The sequence below is a fragment of the Ursus maritimus genome, unplaced genomic scaffold, assembly GCF_017311325.1.
Source record: "Ursus maritimus isolate PB19 unplaced genomic scaffold, ASM1731132v1 scaffold_8, whole genome shotgun sequence".
In the NCBI taxonomy this organism is placed as follows: domain Eukaryota; kingdom Metazoa; phylum Chordata; class Mammalia; order Carnivora; family Ursidae; genus Ursus; species Ursus maritimus.
This window is the reverse complement of record NW_024426996.1, coordinates 80,872,794-80,896,424: the sequence shown is the minus strand read 5'-3', so window position 1 is coordinate 80,896,424 and position 23,631 is coordinate 80,872,794. Positions and strand designations below refer to the sequence as shown.

At 58.1% G+C, this 23,631-nt stretch overlaps 1 protein-coding gene across 3 annotated transcripts in view; it reads right to left on the bottom strand.

Moving 5' to 3' along the window:
* Positions 1–858: 858 nt before the first annotated feature.
* ZFYVE28 (zinc finger FYVE-type containing 28) overlaps positions 859–23,631 on the bottom strand; it is a 47,570-nt gene continuing 24,797 nt past the window's right edge. Inside the window, exons 7-11 of one of the 3 annotated variants that reach the window (XM_040625404.1) lie at positions 6,605–6,738; positions 5,318–5,434; positions 3,810–3,914; positions 1,511–1,614; positions 859–999 (exon numbers count right to left, since the gene is read on the bottom strand). In XM_040625404.1, coding sequence (XP_040481338.1) covers positions 868–999; positions 1,511–1,614; positions 3,810–3,914; positions 5,318–5,434; positions 6,605–6,738 — 592 coding nt within the window. In that variant the 3' untranslated portion in view covers positions 859–867. Of the gene's footprint in view, positions 1,000–1,510; positions 1,615–3,809; positions 3,915–5,317; positions 5,435–6,604; positions 6,739–21,013; positions 23,606–23,631 lie in introns of those variants that run through there. The other 2 variants (XR_005833543.1, XM_040625406.1) reach the window with 2 other exon arrangements.

Here is a 23,631-nt window from a genome sequence, read left to right as displayed (position 1 = left end):
TGAGAGTGAAGCCTGAGGTGTCTGTGCTGGGGCCCGCTGGCTGCCTCAGCCTGACAAGGTGGGCCAGGGTCCCCGGGGGGATGGAGGGAAGGGGGTGGTGGCAGCAGGTGGGCGGTGGTCCTCGGCCCCCGGGAGCCCTGGCCTGAGAACCTGGGGACCTGGGTCTCAGCGCGGTGCAGGCGGCTGTTTGCCCCCCATCCCACCAGCAGGTGGGCACCCATGGGCAGGGGCACACCTGCGGGCCCAGAGGAGCTGGGTGTGCATCTGGGTCTCCCCCTCCGAGAATAACCAAGATGCCTGTTGTTTGGCCAGAAGGGGAGCAGGGACGGGCCGCATAGGGGAGTGAGGAGGCAGCTGTGGGCTCGGGGCAGGGAAAGAATGGGCAGGGCATGGGGAAGCCCTACGGGGACACTGAGGCCTGCCTGACCTCTCTCCTGGAGGTGTTCCTCCTCTGCCCAGGATCTGACCCCAGGTGGACCCCACTTCCCTGGTCAAGAGCGGGCTCTGAGTAGGTCTTCTATGGCTGAGCCTCGAGAGAGCAGCTCAGCGGGCCAGGGGCCGGGGCGGGCGGGAGGAGCACCCACCCCTGCCCAGGCAGTCACCTGGCCACCTGGGACACCCCCACTGCCCAGAGCCGACCTCCTGCTGGCCCCTGCTGCTGGTCCGCGGGGCGGGGGGGCACAAGTGGGGGGGCCAGGGTGGGTGGGACGGAGGCGCTGGCCGTCCTGCAAGTCTGGGCGGCCTGCAGCCCCCTCCTGCGACAGCAGCAGCTTGATGAGGCGCGTGGAGACCCTCCCGCAGCCAGCGGCCCCTCCTCTCTGGGAGTCCGCGGGAGCCGTGGCAGGCTTGGGGGTGCTGGGGCTCGCGTCAGATGCCCGCCTTGTCGCTGTAGAAGGGCGTGACGTGGAACACGTAGCAGTGCGTGCACACCCGGACGGGCTTCACCTGCCCGTAGCGCGGCAGCGGCGCCGAGTGCGAGGAGCAGCGGGAGCAGAAGATCTGAAATTGGAGGGGTGGGCCATGGGGGCAGCGAGCCAGGGTCCCCAACAGCCCCGGACCCTGTGCCTCGCCCCTCCAGACCTCGGCCCTGCGGAGGCCCTTCCCACCCCCGTCTCTCTGAGCCCGGGCAGGGCGGCAGTGGCAGGACTCTGCCGGTCCCCTGTGTGCCACCGGGACCTTCAGAAAAACCTGGTGCAGGTCACGGTCCCAGGAGGCCAGGCTCACGGAGGGGGTTCCAGTCCCACTCAGACCCTCTTTCCCTGCACATCCCCAGCTCTGAAGTGGCCCGGGGCAACACCATTGGGACCTGGGGGGCTGGGGGCCTCAAGTCCACACCCTGGGCCAGGTCAGAGCAGGGCCCAGGGCTCAGGGACCTCTGCACGAAGACCCCAAAGGCCTTGTCAGGGGCATCTGTCCTGGCTTCCAGATCCTGTGCACAGTCCCCCGGGGAGGCTTACAGCCTCGGCCCCCGGGGCCGCGGGGACGACCTCTGGCCACCCTGGCTGCTCACCTTCCCGCAGCTGCGGCAGTGGTGCTTCCGGCGGATGACGGTGAACGGTGCTTTGCACGCGGTGCAGAAGCCGCACACCTCATCTGGGACCCACTCCGGCGGATCTGTGACAGCGGGAACGGGGTCAGCCAGGGGGAGCCGTGGGGGTGGGGGGAGCAGGTGGGCTGGGGAGCATGGGCACCTCTGGCTGGGCGGGCCCCAGTAGCCCCTGCCCTCCTCTCCAGCCCTCCCCCAGACCCCGGTACTGACTCTGGTTTCAGGAGACTGCCGACATCACCGGACAGAGGCTCTGCAGCTCTTGCCAGCACCCGTCCGCCAGCCCCCCACCTGCAGCCTGCCCCTTGTGGCTGGCCAAGCCCCCTGGATTTAGGATGTGAGCAGGGAGTGGCCACCTGTATGACCCTCTCCTGAGCCTCTCTCTGTCAGCACCCAGCCTAGCAGGCCCTTGGGCAGACGTGGTGGTCGAGAAATGAAGAAATTGACCCCCAACTCAGCTCTAGGCGTGCTCCGTGAGGGCCTCAAGCGCCCCCAGCCTTGCCCGCCCCTGGATCCAGAGCAGTTCTCAGGCTCCTGGGGTCCTGGAGGCCCAGGTAGCCCCAGCCAGCCCCTCCCTCACACATATGCAGCCAGGCTGGGGCCAGGGGTCACTTCCTCCTTCTACGCCGCATGTGGGGCATGTCCCAGCTTATTTCTCAAGGCCCTGGCTTATGGAAACCTCTGGAGGTTTGCTCTGGAATTCAGGAAGCACATCAGCATGGGGAGAAGTGGGCTCCCACACGCAGCAAGACAGGCACTTTCCTCCATTTGGTGCCCCAAATGGTTCACCAAGCTGACTCTGGCCTGCCAGACCCCGAGGCCAGAGGAACGGCCCAGGGGAAGAGAACACCCCGGATCCCTCCCTCAGATCACAGAGTGCGCTCAGAGGTAGTCTCTGCAGCCTCACACGGCCCCCCAGGCTTGATGTTCGAGTGGGCACTGGCCTGCGTCCCCAGGCCCCATCCTCAGGGCCTCCAAACAGAACTCAGAAGGTGGCTGTCCCAGAAGGGCCGGCAGTCTCCTGGCCTCCCTCCCACCCTCGAGGATCTGCCCCTCCTCCTGCCTGCCTGCACAGACCCCAAACTGCCTCCCACCCAGCTCTCCCGCTTTCCGCTCCGGGCCCAGTCAGCTCACCCCCACCCCACAGGGAGGTCATTTCTCATGCTCACCACCCCGTGTGGAATCCTAGGCTGGCCCCAGGGAAATCCTGGATGGCAACGTTAGCCCCTAAGGACCGCGCTGGGCAGGCAGATAAGGCCAGATGCACCCTGGGGGGACTGTGAGGGTCCCAAGGAATTCCTGGACCTGCCAGGAGGAGCCACTTCCAGGAAGGAGCTGGGTCGGCAGCCCCTCAGGGAGGATGTGGTCCTCGCCTGTGCAGAGGGCAACGCCAGAACTCACAGCTCATCACACTCACTTCTCCTGAGCAGAGGGGTTCCCAGTTCCTATAACAGGTGCTTTGTACCATCACACATGGTTTTCTAGAAAAGTAGAGATGAGGAGCTTGTGCTGCTCCTGACGCCCCATCCCTGCAAGCTGTCACCCCCAGGGGACGGGAAGCACCAGGAAGGCCCTGAGCCGGGGACCAGCAGGGTCAGCCCAGTCGGCCAGGCACACCAGGAGTGCTGTGACCTCTGTCCTATCATGGGGTCAACTTCAGCCTCCTTCTTGGTCACATTCCCGTTTGACACCTGGTCAGCCTATCCATCACCATCCATCGCGGGCCCTCTCCCAGGCCTCTAGCCCCTTTGAAAGTCTTGGGCAGCCCCCTCCCCACAGATGTGCTGCAGAGCCCCCGACCTGCTCTGGATGCTCCCTCCGTGATCACTGAGGCACTGGGCCCCCAGCAGGCCTGACCTCCAGCCTAAAAGGGGAGCAGGGTCCTGGGGCTCCCACATGACCAGACAGTGCAGCCTCCTGTGAAGAAATCACTGGAAGCTGCCACGTGAGGCTCTTCCTGTGGGGCAGGTGGATGCAGGTGGGGTCAGGTGTGTGCCTGTGCCCTGGGTCCAGCCACCTCCGGCTGCAGCCAAAGGCCTTGGCTAAGGGGGGGTCCGTGTGCCCATGGTGGGGGCTGAGGAGGGTGCCAAAGGCAGCACAGGCAGCTACAGGCCCAGAGGGCCTCTGAGGAGGGACCCCCAGTTGGAGAAGAAGTGCCTTCATGGATTCTGCATCCAGGGCAGAGAGGCGGGCAGTCCAGACGGGCTCCTCGCTCCGTACCCAGCATGCAGCACCTCGGCCCTGGCCCAGACTCCACACGCACCTTCCAAGTCCCCATCTCGGGTCTTGGCTGCCAGTTCAGAGGATGACAGGGTCTCCTGGCACAGGGCACAGTCCTCCAAGGCCGCGCTCCGCAGGCTTTGGGTGACTAGAAGAGAGAGGCAGGGAGAGAGGAAGGGGTGGGGTTGAGCACAAAGCACCTGTCCCCGCTAGGCCCACCTGCATGTGGCCAGCAGGGGGTTAGCTCCCCCAAAGCCAGCCACAGTCCCCCAGCGCAGGGGTGAGTCAGCACCGCCCCAGCAGGCCGGGCTCAGTGCCCCGAGGTCTGCAGCTGCTCCCCACTGTGGGCCCCCAGCCCAAAAGCCCCTGCACTGTCTCTGTATGGAAGGTGCCCCTGGGCTGTGACTGCTGAGGCAGTAGGGGGACCAGGCCTGGACGTGCACCAAGGAGCCCACCATCATTGCTTGCTGGTCCGTGTCACCTACCTTTTCTGAATCGTGATATTCTGAAGGCAGCCCCGCCCAGAATTCCCGGGCCTCCCAGGCGCTAGGGATACCAGGAGGCAGAGCTCAGGCGACACACAGGACTCTGCTCCTCCTCCCACCCTAGCCAGGATGTGCCCTGCTGGGCGGGGGCAGGCTCTATGGCCGGGGGGCTGCCCTGTGTGCCCAGACACCCAGTGAGGACGGGCAGCGCGCCCAGAACAGGTATCTCAGCCCAGCACAAGGGGACGGTGAGCAGGGGTCAGGCCCTCTCCTCACCCCATGCAGGTGGAAGCATGCAAGTGTGTGTGTGTGTGTGTGTGTGTGTGAGGGTGTGACTGTGCGTGTGTGAGTGGGAAAGAGTGTGTGAGGGTGGGTGAGTGTGCGTGTGTGAATGTACGCGCATGTGAGAGTGTGAGGGTGCGTGAGACTGTGCATGTGTGTGCGAGACTTGTGTGTGAGCGTGTGAGCGTGAGGGTGAGTGTGTATGTATGTGAGAGTGAGTACACATGTGTGTGAGAGTGCACGTGCATGTGAGTGTGTGAGTACGTGTGTGAGTGTGTGCGTGTCTGTGTGTGTGTGTGTGTCTGTGCCTGCGATGTGTGGGCATCTGTAAACACGTGAGGCAGATCACAGGTGGCCACAGGCCATAAACGGCCACATCCCCCCCGGAGAGGTGGGGCCATGGCCCCCTCCTTGACTCTGGGCTGGCCCCAACTGCTCTGGCGACAATGGTGGTGACTGTGTGGCATCAGGGTGTCACTGCCCCCCAGCCCGCTGGTCCGGAGAGGTTGGGTGACCTTGCTGGAGCACATGCAGGGGGGAGCAGGAGGAGCTGCAGGCACAGACGTGTGCCTGTGGGGCTGGGAGCCACTGGCAAAGCCGCCGAGGCACCTGCGGGGCCTGTGACCTGTGCCCCTTGGTCCCTAGCGGAGAGCCTGGCAGTGCCGGTGGGTTCCGTGTGGAGGCGGTGGGTCACGGAAAGGCCGGACGGAGGGGCGTGTGCTCAGGGTGGGGGTGCGGCTCCGTGGGTGGGGGGCGGGGCAGACACAAAGTGGGCAGCACTCACCCTTCTTTAACTTCTCCTTGTCGTCGGTTTCAGGCTTGGTGGCCATGACCTCAAAAAGGGTCTTGAGAATACTCCTCAAGTCGCTGGCATAGTTTGTCTGCAGCTGGTCAGCCACCCCTGCGAGAGGAGGACAAAGGGAGGGCAGGTCAGGCCAACCAGCCGCAGGGGCTCCAGGCTGCTAGCTGGGTGACCTCGGCCAGATCTTGCGGCCCAGGACTGACGCATCCTCGGGCTGGTCAGGGCAAGAGGGGGCCGCCCAGCCCCTGGGCCACAGTTTGGCAGAAGTTAAGGCTCAGGAGTCAAGGGAAGGCTGGTGGCAAGGGTGATGACACGGACAGACCCCTCCCTGGCAGGAAAGCACTCCCCCCACCCGCCCTGCAGAGGTCTCTTCCCTCTAAAAATGAGGGCCATTTCTCAGTGGAAAGCAGTGCTGGGTTGGTTCTTTGGGGGCAACCAGCTGCCCGCACAGCAAAGTGAGGGAGAAGCTCCGGGCGTCCCACCGGATGGGAAGCCCAGTGACCCGTGCCAGTGACAGTGCTGTAGTCAGCGCTTCTAGAAGATTCTCTGTGCACCTGCTAGGCATGACATCCCTTCAACCCATACACAAACCTGTGCAAACTGGAGCTCAGAGTCGCCTGAGGTCCTCCTGGTCGCACCTGGCCTGGCTCGGCAGTGCCTGTGGGGGCCCTTGGCAGCACGGAACGACCTCCCTGCCCCCCCACCCCATGACCCTGATTCGATAGGACCGCCAGGCAGGCGGGGCGGGCCGCAGGGCAAATTCCATGGGAGTCCATCCCTCAAAGGTGAGGGTGGGAAGCGCGTGCAGGAGGCTGGGGAGGGGGCTGCAGTGTGCACTTTTATACTGTGAACCACACAGATATGTTTGTTATTTTAAACTCAGAACTAAGGAAAAGCTCCTGTGCCTCTGAATTCCCTGGGGGTGGGGCGGGACAAAACAGGCATCTCCCTGTCCTCCCCTCCCCCCACGGTGTAGCCATCCCTAGAGAAGGAAAAAAAACTAGGCAGGGTACACTAAGATATGAACCACAAACTGAGCAGAGCCTCCCCGTGTGGGTGGCCGAGGCCCCCATGGGAGCCGTGGGTTCCCTAATCACAGTGGGGGACCCGCTGAGGAATTAAGCCTCCCCCCCACCCCCGGGCTGGGGATGAAGACATGACACGGTGGGGAAGTCCCCAGACAGGATCGGGAGGGGGTGCTCCCGTAGCCTGGCACCCCCAGCACCCCACCCTCCGCCCAGTGTCGCCGCCCCGGGCCCAGCTGAGCACCTGAAATGCAGACAAAGAGGCGGTGGATGAGGTCGTGGCTGCCGTGGAACCTGGACCGGATCTTCTCTCTTGTCGCCGAGGGGGCGGCCTCCAGCCCGACCTGGTGTGAGGAGCAGGAACCAGCCATGGAGCCGCTGCACGAGGAAGGAAATACGGGGAGCGTGGGGCGGGAGCACGGGCAGGGGGCTTCGGGAGCCTGGAAGCCCGAGAGTGAGAACAAGACTCTCTGCCTCGGAGGCGCCCGCTGCCCGGACTCACAACCAAGCGTCAGGATGTTACCAAGGCCACACGCGGCACCTAATGAGGCCGCTGCGCAGCCGGGCTTCTAACTCAGCCCCCGCCCTGTCACCACCATGAGCTCTCAACTCCTGCCCTCTCCTGCTGCGGACTCACAGGCCCGGGCTGCCCCTTCTCACTTTGCAGGATTAACCTGATCTACGGACTTCCTCCGACGCGAGAGTCAACTCACCTACTTACTCCCTACGCAGCGGGGTGAATGGTGGCCCCCAAAAGATGTGCCCACGTCTGGACCCCTGGAACCTGCAAATATGACTTATTTGCATAAAGGGTCTTTGCAGCTGGAGAGGAGAAAGTCATCTTGGATTACCAGGTGTCCTTAACCCAATGACATGTGTCCTTCTGAGAGGAGGTGCAGTGGGACAGGGTGCAGAGGTGGGGGGCGCCACAGCCCCTGGGAGCTGGACGAGGCAGGAAGAACCCTGCACTGGAGCCGCTGGAGGGGGGGTGGCCCTGCCATATTTCGGACTCCTGGCCTCCCTACGGTAAGAGGGTAACTTCCTGTCATTTTAAGTCCCCACGTGTGGGACTCTGTTAAGAAGATGGGGGTCCTGCCCCTTCTCTCCCCTGCAGCTTCAAGGGCTCACTGGGGGGCGCATCCAATTCCCACATCACTCCCCCCCTTTCTTCTCCCTCTACCCCTCTGTCCTACAATCGAGGGAAATTTCTCTACTTTCCCTTACAGCCTTTCCCTGACGTTTTAATTTATGCTCTCCCTGTCGTCTCACGGATACAAGCGTTTTATCTGTCTAGAAATATTCACTATAACTTTTAAAAAGTTGCCAACAGCTGACTGCACTATGTCCTTTTCCTTCTGGGGAGGAGTTGGTCTGCTCTCCACGCCAGAGGCCTGCCTCAGTGCACATGGCGTCCTCACGTCCTCAGCTGTCTGTCTTCACAGGGAGGTACGGCTGGGGGCCGAGTGCGCTGGGCCACAACTTCAGAAAGAGAACTCGGCACCATCTGAGTGAAAGAGGAGCTACCCACACAACACACATGTGGAGCTCTGCCCTTGTGGCCCGCAGATGTGGCCGGATCTTCACGGTGACCCTGGTGGCTCAGTGGTTACATAGTGGCAGAGTCGACAGAGGTAGAGGGGTGCCGGTCACAGCTCCTCACGTGCAGAACTGCAGGGGTCTTAGGCGGGGGTACAACCCCCGATGGAAGACCACTGAGAAGCGCAAAGTTGTGATACCTCCCCCCCCCCCCAGTGCAGAGGGAGGCTGGGCTGAACGGGGCCCCAGGGCTCCACGGGCCCCCTTCCTTCAGCCAAGGGGGTGCATGAGCGTGCACTTTGCCGGCACGCGCGAACACGATGAACATTCGCTATGAGCACTTCATGTTTTGCTGGAGTGTGGAGCAGGGAAGGCCGGCGGCCGTGGGGCTGGCTGTGCCTGCACTCTGCTGGGACCCATATCTCAGCCATGGCGCTCTCCTCCTGAGCCGCACGGTCTCCGTGGACGGGGCCCCTGACTTTGCCCTGAGGATGGGGGCGCCTGGCTGCCCCCCAGCTCCTGTCCCTGCCTTGGGAGCTGAGTAAGGGAAGGGGGTGGGGACCTCACTGCTGGCAATGTCCACTGCCACTCAAGATCCCCGGGGTCAGTGACGGCTTTACCCGGATTTGGAAGCAGGCACCCAAACGAAGTCCGAGCACAAATGTGCACAGCAGCACTGTTTTCAAGAGCCAAAGGTGGGCACAATCCAAGCGTCCACCCAGAGATGAGCAGGCGAACAACTGCCGTCCATCCACACGGGGACTGCTGAGCCGCAGAAGGAAGCTGGCGTGCTCCACAACACGGAGGAAGCAGGGAGACACGAGGCTGCGACACAGCGACTCACAAAAGGTCACACAGTGTGTGACTCCGTTTATCTGAAACGTCTAGAAGAGGCAGATCTATAGAGACGGAGGCGGAGGGCTGCCAGGGGCTGGCGGCGGGCAGACGGGAGCCAGTGCTCACGGATATGGAGGGTTTCTTCACGGGGTGACAGAAATGTGTGCATAGCTGCAAACACACTAAAAACCACTCAAGTGCACACTTAAGAAAATAAAGGCATGTTTTTCTTGTAATCGTCTAGCAAACTCATATTCAGGAAACAGCTCATAAGCTAAATTTCTATCAACAGTGGGTTGGCTCAACAAATTGGGTCCCATCCATATGCTTTCCACTTCATAGGGTAGTTAGATGCTAGAAGTGTTAGCATATTAAACGAAAAGGTAGTATTTTAAAAATTAGAGATCTCATATGTACATAGTGAAACATGGGGAAAGATCATCAAAACATTAATATCACATTTATTTGAATACCGGGACTACAGATAAATTAGTCTTTTCCCAAGTGTCTTCAGTGAGCAAGGGTTACTTTTGTCATCAGAATAAACGTTATTTTGAGGAGAAAGGAGGCACCTGCCGGCAGCAGATGGCATCACAGCCCTGCCTGTGGCGGGGAGTCTGCCTCCGAGCGGAGGTAGGTGTGTCTGGGGGGGGGGGGCGCGCCTGGAGTTCAGCCCTGCAGCCCCAGCCCCGCAGCTCAATGCCCAGGGGGCTGGGGTGTCTTCCTGGAGACTGTGGAGCACGGCCAGCACACCGAAAGTCTCTGATGCCACAGACAGCTGAGGCCATGGAGCCTGGGACTCCGGCAGAGCAGGGACCGGGGGTTGGCGGAGAGAGAGACACAAAACTCCACAAAGACACAGATTCTAGGCAGGAAGTCGGCTTCAAAGGGCCGAGGAGAACAAAAGAAGAGACCACAGGAGCTAGAAGCCGGGATCTCACCTGGGACCTGAGCCCAGGTCTTGTCTGGGTCTGGCCGGTCTGTAGGGGCCACAGGGATGGCCACTGTTTGGGCACTGCCCAGGGCCACCCCTTTGGAAGGGTGCTGATTGTCCACGGGCAGTCGCTGGACAGACTGCTGGCCGACGGCAGGCACTGGACCCTCTGTGGACACCACACAGGCTGAAGGCAGAGGGGCACTCACATCTACAGGAAGACACCTGCTTCCCCACACGCCAGCATCCGCCAGGGACTGCCCCTGCCCCTGGGCCACCCAGCCAGCAGGCTGACAGCTTGGGGACTGTGTTCAGAGGCCAGGCCCCAGGGCTCCTGCAGAGCCCTGCCCAGCTCGGCATGCCCACGGCGCAGCCTCTGGCGGACTCACAGCGCCAGGACTCACCCCAGGCCTCAGAGCAAGCCAGCACCCAGGACTCACCAGGCATAAACTCCCCTGGACATGCCAGGGGCCACCCCAAGGAGCTGCAGCTCCTACCGACATTACCGAAGGCCCAGGACACAGAGTCTTTTCAAACAGAAGTCAGAACGCGTCTCTCCTCTGTTGCAACCTTCCACCCCTGCTTTCCAGGTAGTCCAACCAAAGCAAAAATCCTTACCGGAGGTTATGGGGCCTGGCATAGTCTGGACCCCTCTCTGTCAACCTCCCCTCCCATACCCTCCACTTCCTAATGCTTCTGAGACTTCCTCCTTGCTGTCTCAGAGAAGCCAAACATGCTATTGGCCACAGGGCCTTTGCACAGAGGTCACTGGGCCCAGAATGCTCGTTTTCTGGATACCCCCAGAAGCCTCTATTTGGTATGCTTTATTAGAAGGCCTTTCCTTGACCACACGCAGGAAACATCCCCCCCCCCCAACAGCTCTCTTCCTGCTCCTACCCTGCATTGTGCAACTTGGGTCACTCAGCACCCTGACTTAGCCCGTGTGTGCTGACTCTGTCTTATCCTGGGAGGATGTGAGGCTGGCCCGGCAGCAACTTCTCTTCTGTTTGTTGCTGTATGCCCAGCATCGACGGCAGCTCCCCCACCCCTCACTAACCTCCCAATCTGTATCTGTTGAACAAAGACTATTGAATTCATTAGATGCGGGGGAGGAGAAGTGGGCCCTCTGTGTGAACAGACGCTTTCCCTATGTCTGGAACGCTAGATGGGGTTCAGGAAAAGGAGCTACCAGCAGAGCATCCTCACACCTCACAGCTTCAGAGCGCGTCTCTGCTTTGTCCCCCGTGAAGGCACATCTGATGCAACGGTTCCATTGGGAGGAGTTGGAAAGCCCCCAAAACATGTGTCCACCTCAAAACCCGTACCCGTGACTGGACTGTCCAGGCAGGCTCTAACTCCAACGATAAGGCTCCTTCTAAGAGGAGCAGAAGAGACACACAGAAAGGAGGCTGTGCGTGGACGGAAGAGAGGCCAGGGGACACAGCCATACTCCCGCAAGCACCAGGAGCCCCAGGAGCCAGGAGGAAGGCCTCTTCCCTGGGGCCTCCAGAGGGAGCGTGGCCCTTGATTTTGGACTTCTGGCCTCCAGAACTGTGACGAGGGCCGTTCCTGTTGTTTGAAGCCCCGTGTGTGGTAGTTTGCTCTTGCTGCCCCAGGGAAGCCCCGCGATCCAAGCCCAGGTCTGTCTCACCTGCTGGGCCCAGAAACTGCTCCTTACAGACAGATTGGACAGTCGAATCGCCACCGCTGGGTCCAGTGAGAAGAGGCTGATCACGCGTGGAGGGCGTCAGTGCACACACGTGAGTGGCGGGCAGAGGCGGGGCCGTCCTAGCACCGAGGACACAGCCAGTTCCCACCCACGGAGCCCGCTGGCGCCTGCCAGGCATTCAAAGAGGCGGTCACATAAAACGTGTGATTATGGCTCGAATCATTCAAGGGAGTCTAAGCTCATAATCAATGTTTAAACCTCTAGGGAAATCGCTTTGCCAGGAGGTGTTTGTTTGCTGTGTTCATCCCAGATTGTGCAGTGGACGCGGGAGCACCGAGGGGGGGAAGAGCACGTGTGGGAGGGGCCTGCCCCGGCACCTGCTGCCTCTGGCGGTGAGGCGGGGCTGGAGGCGGGAGGTGAGTGGGGAAGGCAGAGGGGCGTGGGGCTGCCTGGCGCCTTGAGGTGGGGAGTAACGCTTCTGTCTCGAGTGCTGGGGCCCGGGGCAGAGTCCTGCTCCCCCTCAGCATCCTGGGGCTGCCCGCAGCCCCATCGTCAGGGAGCCGGGGGTCCCCAGCTGTGCTAGGGCGGTGGAGCCAAGACATAACTTCCGCACCCATTAAATCTCTCCTGGGTGGGCTTGAGTGCAGGTGCGTGCGTGCACGGAGGTGAGAATGCATGTGCACGCATGAGTGCACACTCAGAATGGGGCACAGCGCCCGCCCCCAGGACAACAGCTACGCAGGACACAGAGGAGCTAGAGGCCAAATGCTCCTCCAAAGTTACCGAGAGCAGGGACAGAGGGACAGAGGGACAGGACCGAGGTCCACTGTGACGAGCAACCACCTCACACACCTCGCACATCCTTCCTGCCCCAAGCAGCCTTCTAGTGTCTCCTCCTCTGAGGTCCCACACTGCAGCCCGGCCCTGCCGTGACCCACCGGCTGCCAGGCCTGACTCCGCTTGCCCTTCAGACAAACCCACCTACCTCTAGAATGTGTCATGCTTAGGCCTCGTCTTTTTCAAAAGATGTCACTCATTTGCCTATTACCTGTGCATTCCTTTAAAAATGAATCTTGTCATGTTTTAATCTTCTGTGAACAGATTTAAAACTGAGATCCCAGGTGCACACATGCTGAAGAGAGACCATCGTGCAGGAGACGCCGCAGTTCCCCGGGCTGGACCAACCCGCTTCCCCGTCCTGGTTTCAGGGTGTTCACGCCTGGGCAAAGCTCACACTCCCAACCAGCCCTCCCCGCCGCTCTGGGGGGCTTCCCGAGTGCCCACCAGTTCTGGGGAGGAGTGAGGCTGCCCACCACCACCGGGAAGGAGCCTGGTCCCCACTGGCTGAGCTGAGGGCCAGGACTCAGGCACTGGCCCTCGGGGGCAGGGGGAGGCCGTCACAGCCGTGGGGGGTGTACGTGGCTGGGGACAAGTGTGACACCAGAGTGCATGCCCTTGGGCTCCCGTGACCACACAAAGAGCAGCGGTCTCTGCGTGCCACACGTGTTCCCACTCCCCTCCCTCACGGGATACGCGGTGCTGAGGAAGGCTCCTGGCTCTACCCTCGTCCAGCCTTGTGAACAAATCACTCTCTGTCCCTGGGCCTCAGTGTTCACTTCTCTAAGTGGGAACAGGAGGATCGCGCTCGGAAGGGGGCTATGCCGGGCCTCTCATAAAGCTCCATAAGCCGCAGGACTTCTCACGAGATGGGCACCAAGCAGGGCCCAGCCCAGGAGTGGCCGAGGGTCTGCCCCACACTGTTCAGTGGGCATGTCACCCCCCAAAGGAGCCCCACTGTGACACAGCGGACCCCAGACCGCCTGTGGCCGCGTGCGAGACCCCCACATGCCCATGCACTCAGGGACTGGGTTTCCTGGAAATATCCTCTGGTCATCACGATGGATAATGCCCATCCAGAAGGACACAGGAGCTGAAATGCCCCACAACACTCGTGTGGGGCCTTGGCGAACGCCCTTGTCACCAAAGGACGCGCTGCGGAGGAGCATTCCAGGGACCCGTGGCTTCCCCAAACAGGGAGGACAGACCGCAGACCCCCTGCCCGGTGCCTGCGGTTCTCGCTGAGTCATCCCAGCCCCATGACTGACAGATGGGGTGGCCTTGGCCAGCGGGGCACACCTGGGTCCCTCAGAGTCATTCTCCAGACACAGGCCACCCAGGCCAGTCCCCCTGGAGTCCAGAGGAAGGGAGAGCCCAGCAGCACGCAAGTCCATCTTGCCTGGACTGACCCCAAGCCTGTTGGACCCAAGGAGGGTCTGTGAAACTGGGCGCGCGTCCTCCTCCCAGGCTGGGGAGCACCTGATGCCAGGGTGCCTCCCATGTTGCCATGGTGATGCTCCACTTACCCCACAGCCGCCCTGGCAGGTCCTGTGTATCCGCAGGCCCTGGCACCCCCGCCCTGTCCGGCTCTGTCCACTTGTGAGACTATAGCTTGGTCCCCGACAGCCCCGAGGAGACATCTCCCAAAGCTGGGGCTGCGGCGTGGGGGGGGTACTGCAGAGCCTGGCAGGGCCCCAGAGCAGCTGCTGACACCTCAGCGGGCCTCTCCCCTCCCTCTGGGCTTATAGCCTTCACCTGGGTGTTACCTGGCCCCACAGCACCTCCCCCCTCCACGGGAAGGGGTAGGGGCCATAGTCTGGCTTCTCTGGGTCGCAGCACAGCCCAGCTCTGGAGAAGGTCCATGGCTGGGTTATGGGAGCCCGATCTTTACATCATTCCCTCTTAAAACAGGTGCAATATGCGTATACTCTAGAAAAGCCTGAAACACAGATTAACAAAAAATACATGTCTACGTGTACTTTATAAATATGTCAGGAAACAAACTGAGGGCTGCTAGAGGGGAGGCGGTGGGGGCTGTGGTGGCTGGGTGACAGGCACTGGGAAGGGTATGTGTTATCGTGAGCACTGCATGTTGTGTAAGACTGATGATCACTGACCTGCACCCCTGAAACAAGTAACACATTATATGTTAATAATAAAAATAAATAAATAAAATGTGTATACCTACATTTCAAAAAAAACCCCACAAAAAAACAGAAACAAAATTAAATAAATAGGAGTGGTCGTCGCATGAGCAGAGGGACCAGTGTTCCCTTCTGCTGTCACATCTTGCACACCTTTCCTGACCTTTCATTGCTTTTTTTTTAAGATTTTATTTATTTGGGAAAGATAGAGAATACGAGCAGGGGGAGGAGCAGAGGGAGAGGGAGAAGCTGACTCCCCGCTGAGCAGGGAGCCTGATGCAGGATTCAGTCCCAGGACCCTGGGATCATGACCTGAGCTGAAGGCAGACGGTTCACCAACTGAGCCACCCAGGCGCCCCAACTTTTGCTGCTTTTAGAAGCTCTGAGGACAGAAGTGTCCACAGCTGGTGAACACAGCAGCGGGTGAACTTGGCTTCGGACACAGTCTCCCTGTGTGCCACACTCCGTAATTTAAAACTGTTTTCTTGTGTCTGTCTCCATGAAGATGGGAGGAAATGCTGTGCTTGGGGAAGAGGCTGTTCAGACGGGGATTCTCCTGGCCCCAGGGGGTGAAGGAGACAACCCCTTAGGGTGGTACTGGGGCCTCTGGGCAGCAGCCAGGCCTCACCCTGCCTCCTGTATCCTGAGGAGGGGTCAATGCTTACCAAGCACTCTGCACTCTTGCTCAAAGCCCCGGCTTCCACCCTGCACTGTGGAGGCCCCAGACGCCGAAGGAGCGGGGAGCTGGGCAGAATAAGGACAGGTAGGCCCCGGGGCTGCAGGGAGGGAGGACGGGACGGTTGTACCTGGAGGCCCAGTACAGCAGGTCTGGACTCTGCCAGCCCCCTTCCCCTAGAGCTGCCCCTGCAGGGTAGCCCCCTGAAGCCATGAACATCCACACCACACACACTGGCTGGGATGAGGGCACGGGCCCTGCTATGGGGGGACCAGCTGTGGCTGTGCCTGAGAAGCTGGGCTGGATAGCTGCCAGCACCGTGCTGAGGGGCAGTGGCCCAGAAGAGGTCCCCTGCAGGGGCAGGAGCTTGAAGGAGAGAACCCAGGATGTGAGAGGCAGGACGTGAGCCCCAATGTCCCCCTCCAAATCCCAGGATGTCCTGCTGTGCCTAGCTGCCTTCCAACCCTTGGCAGCCCCTTATTTTCACTTGAGCTAGGGCAGGTAGGCTTCCGCCAGCAAAGGACCCTGAGTCACATCCTCTAGCCTAAGGTATGTGGTGTGGGGGCCGGGAGGATGGCCCACATCACAGACGTGAGACTTGAGGCTGAGCTCTGGGGATGGCCCCAGGGGTCCTGCAGTTGGCCCCCAAACCGGAGTCAGACAAATGAGTGGGACTGCACTTGCTGAGGGGCTCCGAGCCTCTGTTTCCAATCTGTGAAGCAGGGATGGCAAGGACACGCAGGCTGGCACTCGACAAGGCCACTGGGCAAAGCACCCCATGAGTTTCATCAAAGGCACGTGGTGACGTGGTGTAGCGGGGATGGGAGGGCGTCATGACAGGGAGGGGACGGTGACCCAAGGAGCAAACAAGGACTGGAGGCAGGAGGGTGCGGAGATCATCTAGAAAGCTGACACTGGTTGGGGTGCAAGGAGCCAGCCACGGGGCAGGGACTGTGGCAGGTGGCCTGGGCCCCAGAGACCAGGAGCGTAGGGAGCCCTCGGACTCCGGGCAGAGGACCATCGCCCAGCTATTTGGTATCTGCCTGTCTGAGGGGAAGGCAAGGGGACAGAGCACAGACTGAGGACCACATGAATAAGCTCTTCTGCTCACTGAATAAGAAATGGGTAGTTGAACAAACCTACGTCTAGTAAAGAAATGGAAACTGCAGTTAAAAACCTTCCCATGAAAACTCGAGGCCCAGATGGCTTCACTGGTGAATCCGACTACTATTTAAGGCAAAAATAGTACCCATTCTACACAAACTCTTCTGGAAAATTGAAGAAGTGGGAAAGCTCCCCACCCTAGGATCTCAGCTTTGCTCTGATACCCAACCCTGAAAAACGACATTATGAAAAAAGAAAACTGCTGCCTGACATTCTTCACCACCAGATGCAAAATTCTTGACAAAATTTTAGCAAATCAAAGCCAACAATACATACAAAGGATAATACCTAGTGGCCAAGTAAGGTTCATCCCAGGAATGTAAGACTAACTTTACATCTGAATATCAATCAATGTCATTTATCACATTAACAGACTAAAAAATAAAAACTATATGATCATCCCAAAAGATGCAGGAAAAGCATTTCAGAAAAATCCATCTATTCTTGATAAAAACTCTCAGCAAACGGGATAAAGGAGAACTTCCTGAACCTGATTAAGGGTGCCTATGAAAATCCTACAGCCAACAAGAGATAGTAATGCTTTCCCTCTGAGATCAGAACAAGGCAAAAATAACCTACGTCAACTTTTCTAGTTAACATTGTACTGGAGGTCCTTGCCAGGGCAAAAATGCAAGAAAAAGAAGTAAACAACATCCAATTAAAAAGGAGACATAAATTTGGCTTTTTTCATAGATGACATCATCATCTATAGGAAATCTGATGAATATTCATAAGAACTACTGTAAATAATGAAGTGAGTTTAGTAGAGTTGCAGGAGATAAGACCAATATACAACACTCGATTACATCTCCCCATATTAGCAATGAACAATTGGAAACTGAAATTACAACACAGTATCATTTACAATAGCATCAAAAATATAAAATACTTAGAGATAAATCTGACCTGATAAAAGATGTGCAAGACTGTGACTGTGAAACTTCACTGAGAGAACTGAAAACCTAAGTAAAAGGAGAGATATACTATGTTCATGAATTGGAAAATGATATTATTAAGGGATTAATTCTTCCCAAGTTGATCTATAGATTCAACAAAATTCCAGTCAAAGTCCCAGTAGGTTTTGTTTTTGTTTTGCTTTTGTTTTTCGTACAAACTGACAACCTGGTTCTAAAATCCGTATGAAATATAAAGGACCCAGAATAACCAAAACAACTTTGAAAAAGAAGAAAGTTGTAGACTTACACCACCTGATTTTCAGGCTCGTTATAAAGCTACCATAATCAAGACAGTGTGATATTCGTGTCAACGCAGACAGATAACGAAACAGACTAGTGAGTCTAGAAATAAACCCACATGTATCCGGCTGACTGACTTGACAAAGGTGCAAAGGCAGTTCCATGGGGAAGGGACGGGCTTTCTCAACAAACGGTGCTGAAACAACTGGCTTTCCTTATGCAAAATAAAACTTGATCCATACCTCACACCATATACAAAGTTAGGCCCAAACTGATTACAGACCTCAATGTAAAAACTAAAAGTAAAAACTTCTAGAACAGAAGAAAAACCATTGTGATTTTGGGTGACAAAAATAATTCTTAGATATGACACCAAAACTGCAATCCATGAAAGAAGAAAGTTGATAAATTGTGGACTTCATCAAAATTAAGGACTTCCGTTCTTCAAAACATACTCAGAATGAGAAGACAATCCATACACTGGGAGAAATATTTGCAAATTAGATCTGATAAAGGACCCATGGATGAATGAAGAACTCTCAAAACTCAGTAAGGAAACAACCCAAATGAAAGAAACAGCAAAAGGTTTGAATACAGTAGACGCTTCATCAAAGAAGACAGGCCGATGGCAAAGGAGCATGTGAAAAGATGCTCAGCCTCCCTGGTCCTCAAAGACATGCAGATTGAAACCGTGGTGGATACTACTTCACGCCACCAAAACAGCCCAGGTTAAAAAGCCTGACATCTTGGCCTTTGCTGGACCTATTGCCTGGGGCACATTCCCTCCCTCTCCCATCCTCCATTCAGGTCTTAGGGGATGTCACCACCCCAGGGAGGCCTCCCCTGATTGCTCGACTGCAGGAGCTGCCCCAGAGCCCACCTGTCACTCTCCATCTTAGGCATTGATTTTACCTTCTTCCTGGCACTGGCTGAAGGATGGGGTGGGGCAGGTGGGGAGAGGAGGGGGGGGAACCCAGTTGTGCGCTGACAATGGTGAAAGCGGAGGGAGCAGCAGGGTGGGAGGATGTGAGATGTCTGGGGTGTAGGGAGGCAGCCAGCTGGAGGGAGGAGCTGTCTGGAATGAGGGGGCCCTTTTAAGGCCATGCTGGGTGGGGTCACCAGGTGGAGGCCAGGACGGAGCTGTCCTGGGTGCCCACTTACCAACCAGTCACCGCCACCCCTCAGCCAGGCCAGCTCCACACCCGGCTGTGAGTTTGTAAGGAGGACCCTGACACCAGGGAGGCCTGTCAACGAGAAGAGTAGCACCCTCCCAGGACCCCCGCCCGAGTGCCTGCCATGTGCCGGCACTCCTGGGAGCCTGAAGGGTCGTTGCAACCCTGTGGGGTTCTAGCGGCGCGGGCCTTAGTTACTGTGCTTGCCACAGGGTGCATGGTGGGTGCCGGTGAGGGGCTCAGGCAAGAGCCCTGCCCTGCCCTCTGACCTCATGCCCTCACGCTCCGTGTCCGCCGCACAGCCCCGTCACTTAACAGTTGACTTGCTGACAGTCATTACGCCTAATCTGTTTTTCAAGAGTCTAATTAATTCCAAGTCCTTCTCTATTTTTAACCCGCTCAATCATTCTTGTTTTTCCATCCAGGGACGTGACATGGTGGGAGGCCTTGGTGCTCTGTGCACTGCGGTGGGGACACCTGCCCCAGGGTCAAATGGTTGCAGCAGCGAGGCCTGCCCCCAGTGTCCTGACCCTGAATGGCTCTGGCAGAAAGGGCAGTGATGGGCGTGTCCTGATGGGGCAGACACAAGCTCAGGGCCCCACAGCTGCCAGAGAGAGGTTAGGGGTAGGCTCTGCCCTGCCCTGTCACCCCACCCTGAGCTGATCCCCTGCGGAGCCCCTGTAAGAACCAGCAATGGCACAGGTGGGGCCAGGCCAGGAAACAGCTCCTCCACGTCTGGGGCTACCAAGTGGCCAGCCGGTCCAGGCAGTGCAGTCCTTTCTGCTCCCACGCCTTGACTCACATCCCCTTACCTTTGAAGGTGCCGGCTCAGGACTCCTTCCCCGGGGCACCCCCAACCAGCCCACCGCCTGCACCGGGAGCTGAGGCTGTTGATCATACACTGGAAAGGGACGCACGCCCTTCCAGGTCGTGGAGGCCGGAAGATAGCAGGAGCCGGGCTGACCCCAGGCACAGAGAGGCGGGCCTGACTCTGTCTGCTGGAGGGAAAGCTGACTGGGTGATACGTGCACACAGCACATCAGGAGAGCCAGCCCCACGCCTCTGCGGAAGGTTTCCGCATGACGGAGGCCTCACCACTCCCCACATGCTTCTGGAGGATGCTCGGTCTGTGCAGCCATGTGCTGCCTCCCCTGGGCTGGCCACAGAGGCAGGGCCAAGGTCCATGGGGATCTCAAACGGTTCCCTCCGTCTGGGCAGGAGGGTCGATGGGACTCAGGGGGAGCTGGAGCCGGGCTCGGGACACACGGACGCTGAGCTCATCTCTGCAGCCACAGCGGCCAGGGGCTGGACCCAGGGCATCCCCAGGGCCCCAATGTCCCTGAGCCTGTGTCCCAACCCCGGCAACGGGCAGAGGGACTTGGGGGAACCACAACAGAGCCACTGCACGGAGGAAGGCAAGGCATCTGCTGGAAAAGGAGCCAGTTAAGAATCAAGCTCAGGGCACAGATGACGCTGGAGGCTGGAGTGGTCCAGAGTGTGTCAGCTTGGGGCAGAGCCCCACCACAGCGCTCCAAGTCACCCTGACTGGAGGTCACACCACCCGCGCGGAGTAGAAACGAGGCCCGGAAACAGGGAAATCCGGTGATGGAATGGGGAGGTAGTCAAGACTGGTAACAGCTAGATGGCAAGGAACAGGGAGTAACAATCCTGAGCCACGGCACTGAGTAATAATGGGTGAGGAACAGCCAGTAACAGAGACAAGTAACAACAAGCAAGACGCAGAGTAACAAGAAGAAAAAATGTTCTGTGGCCTCTCAGCTCTTTCCCCAGATGCCACCTGAGCTGGCGACTACTGCTAGCCGATTTTGCAGCCGACAAAATGGAGGCTCAGGCAGGCTAAAGTCAAGCACCCAGCCCCAGGTGCCCTCCCTCCCCTGGATCCAGCCTCTCACTGCATCTGCAGGTGCAGGGGACAGGTCCTCCGATACCACTACCCAAACAAGTGAGGAAGCACAACAGGTGAGGCACGCCAGCAGTTCCCCTCTGTAAGGACAGAGTACTTGGTCAGAGCTCGCCGGTGCAGAGCAGAGGCTTAGAAGCCTGTGCCGAGGACAGCCCTTCCAGATTCTTACCATTTGACCCAAAACAGCAGCCAGGGAGGCCCATCAACTGCATGAGGGAGGGCCAGGGGAGCTGCCAGCCAGACTCTCAGATGCAGCTGGAGAAACGAATACTGCAAAGCAGGCCTCCAAGGTGGGACAGGCAACAAGGTGCCCGAAGACAGACCGAGTGACCCTGCCTGTGCGTCGGGATGGCCATCAGCCCCGACGGTCAGAGACAGTCTCAGAAGGCAAAACCACCCGGACCTCCGAAACTGGCTCAGAGTTAGTGGTAAAACAAAGAAAGCCACAGCACACAAGCGGGAGAGGAGACGATGCCCTGGCCTTGGGGTGAGGAGCGATGGCAGGTGCACAGCCAACCAGAGGAGAAAAAGAAAAGCAAGAACCACAAGGTTTCTCTAGAATTTTCATAAATTTAATTACACAAAACAAAATGAAGGCTTCTGTAAATCGAAAGACATCAACACATGAAATCAGGGGGCAAGGAACACGTGGGGTAAATCTGTCCACAGCAGATGCACGAGACAGAGGGAACGCTTTCGAGTCAGTAAACAAGTCATGAAAACCCAGTTGGAAAACAGGCGGAAGACAGGAGCGGTCGCTTCACACACGGGTAGGAAAGAAGTACGCAGGGTACCGACCATCAGAGGAAAGCCAACTCCAACAACCGGGGTTTCGTGTTTCACCTCTCAAGTCCCAGGGCAGGGGAGGGGCACCCCGCTGCATGATAAATCAATAAGTCAGTGTGTGTCTGGAGAGCGATCGGCCTGTACGTGGCAGGAAGAGCCCCAGAGACTTTCCACACCTTTGCCGTGGTGACCCTACCAAGGATCGGCTCTAAAGACATAACCCCAGGGGCAGACACCTAAGGGAGAGGGGCCACAAGGCTAACTTAACACAGAAGACTCATGGAAATGGGAGAATGTAGAATGAACTAGGTATGTCTGTATGTCCTTAGGACACAGTAGAATTCAATGGAAATAGTGTTTTCCAAGCGCTTTACAGAGAAATTATCATAATATGTAGTGAAAAAAATAAAACTGCTTGTAGGATTCGGGGTGATTTTTATTTCCTTCTGTTCTTATGTTTTCAAGTTTTTACAATGAATGGGGACCATGTTTATAATAGGAAAAAAGAGAGCCCACGGTATTTTTTCAAGAAGGCAGCAGGATGGAAACGCTCTAGTCGGATGTCTGCGGAAAGGACAAAAACAGGTCGAGCTTCCATGCTGTAGACAAGTGGCTTATTCAGGCTTCATGAGCATGAAAGGTTCTGGAACAGTGAGGTAAGTTTAGACATGGAACAACAAGCTTTTTAAAAATGCTAACTTTCCCTTTAAAAAGATCCTAACTTTTCCTGAAAAGGAAGGAGAGAAGCCAGTAAAAAGAGCTGAAGGATGCATGGTTCTGGAACATTCCGCTGAGAACTTTGCAGGGGGCCATGTCCCAGAACCCTGGCAACAGCACGGATGGAATTGGTTCACGGTGCAGTGGGTTGAATGTGGCGCCTGGGGGAATACCCCAGAGGGGGCTTCTCCGGCCCAGACCCTCCGGCCAGCCTGGCAGAGACCCCAGGGCCGGGTCCTTCCACCTGACTTCTGCTGCCCAGGAGAATTCACTCCCTGTGTCCTCAGGACGAGCAGACCCTCTGTCACAGCTCTGTGTGCTTCCTGCCTGGGCCAGCTCTGTGTGGCTCGCAGAGGCGTGAGGCTGCACCTGACTGCCCTCCTCACGGGACCGCAGGACTGGGACCCAGGAGCACAGCAGCAGGCCCACTGCTCACTCTTCCACCCGCCAGTCCCCGGGATTACAGAAGCACCTGCGGGGCGGTGGACAGTCAGGAGACCGCAGGCCAGCCACCTCTCCAGGTGGTCTGAGCCGAGACAAGCACCAGCCTCTCCACCTGCAGAACGGGAGGGATGATCACCGGCCCCTGCTCTCGAGCCCCGCGGTCTCTAACGTGAAGTCTCGAGACGTTGTGAGGACAGCAACACCCCAGACTTTCAGGAATCCGGCCACTGGAATCTGGGCAAACTTCCCGCCTGTGTGAGGTTGGTCTTTTGTGTCTGTCCAAGTTAACGGTACCCCTGCTGTCTCACCTCCGCATTAGCATTCGATCACGCTCCGTGAGGTCAGCTTGTGACGTGAGAGAATGGTTCTCCTGACGTGTTTGCCGCTGGTGGGCCATGGGCACCATCTGCTGACACCTGGCTGACCTGATTCCCGCTGCCCCTGGTGCAGTCAGGGTGGGGTGGGGGGTGCGGGTTGGGGGGAGACACCACTGTCCAAGGTTCTGGCCCAGACGCATGGCTGTCCTGATCACAGGCCACCTGCCACATTCTTCCCACCTCAGGCCCTCTGCACCTTCTGGAAAAGCTTCCCGGAAGATGAGACTGCCTCAAGGCCACGGTGGGGCTTCTCTTTCCTTTGCTCAGCTCAGCCTCCCCATTTGAGCGAAGCTGGAAGGAGCCCGGGAAGCCATCTTCGTGACACAAACGAGCAGTGTCCACCGTGGGAAAATGTCAGGAAAGCAGGAGACAGAGTAGGTGTCCACGGGCTGGACCGGAAAAGGGGGGGGTGTCAAAAACTGAAAAATCCACATACCCCGTCGAAGAATTTCTGATGATTTCCTATCATTCTTGCAGAGAAATGATTCACTTACCAATAATCAACTCTGTGCGGCGGGCCCTGAGGAAGAAAGCCATCCAGCAGGTTCTGATGATAATTCGTTCCTCTGGACGTGGCTGAGGAGGCTGGGTTTACAGCTCAAAAGTGGCTTTATCAGAAATAGGAGAAGACGTTTGCGCCGTGTGTAACGGCAGAGTCCGGCACAACACAAGGCCAGCAGTAAGACCTGACTGAGGGCCGGCTGGCTCAGCTACACGGGGGTCACGAGGCTGGACGGGAAGGTGAGCACATCTCTAGAAACTACGATGGCCAGGCCTCCAGGCTAGAAGGCCAGGAGAGCACGGCGGACGAGAGCGTTCACAGGGTGAGGCCCTGGGGGGCAGAGGGGCAGGAATGAG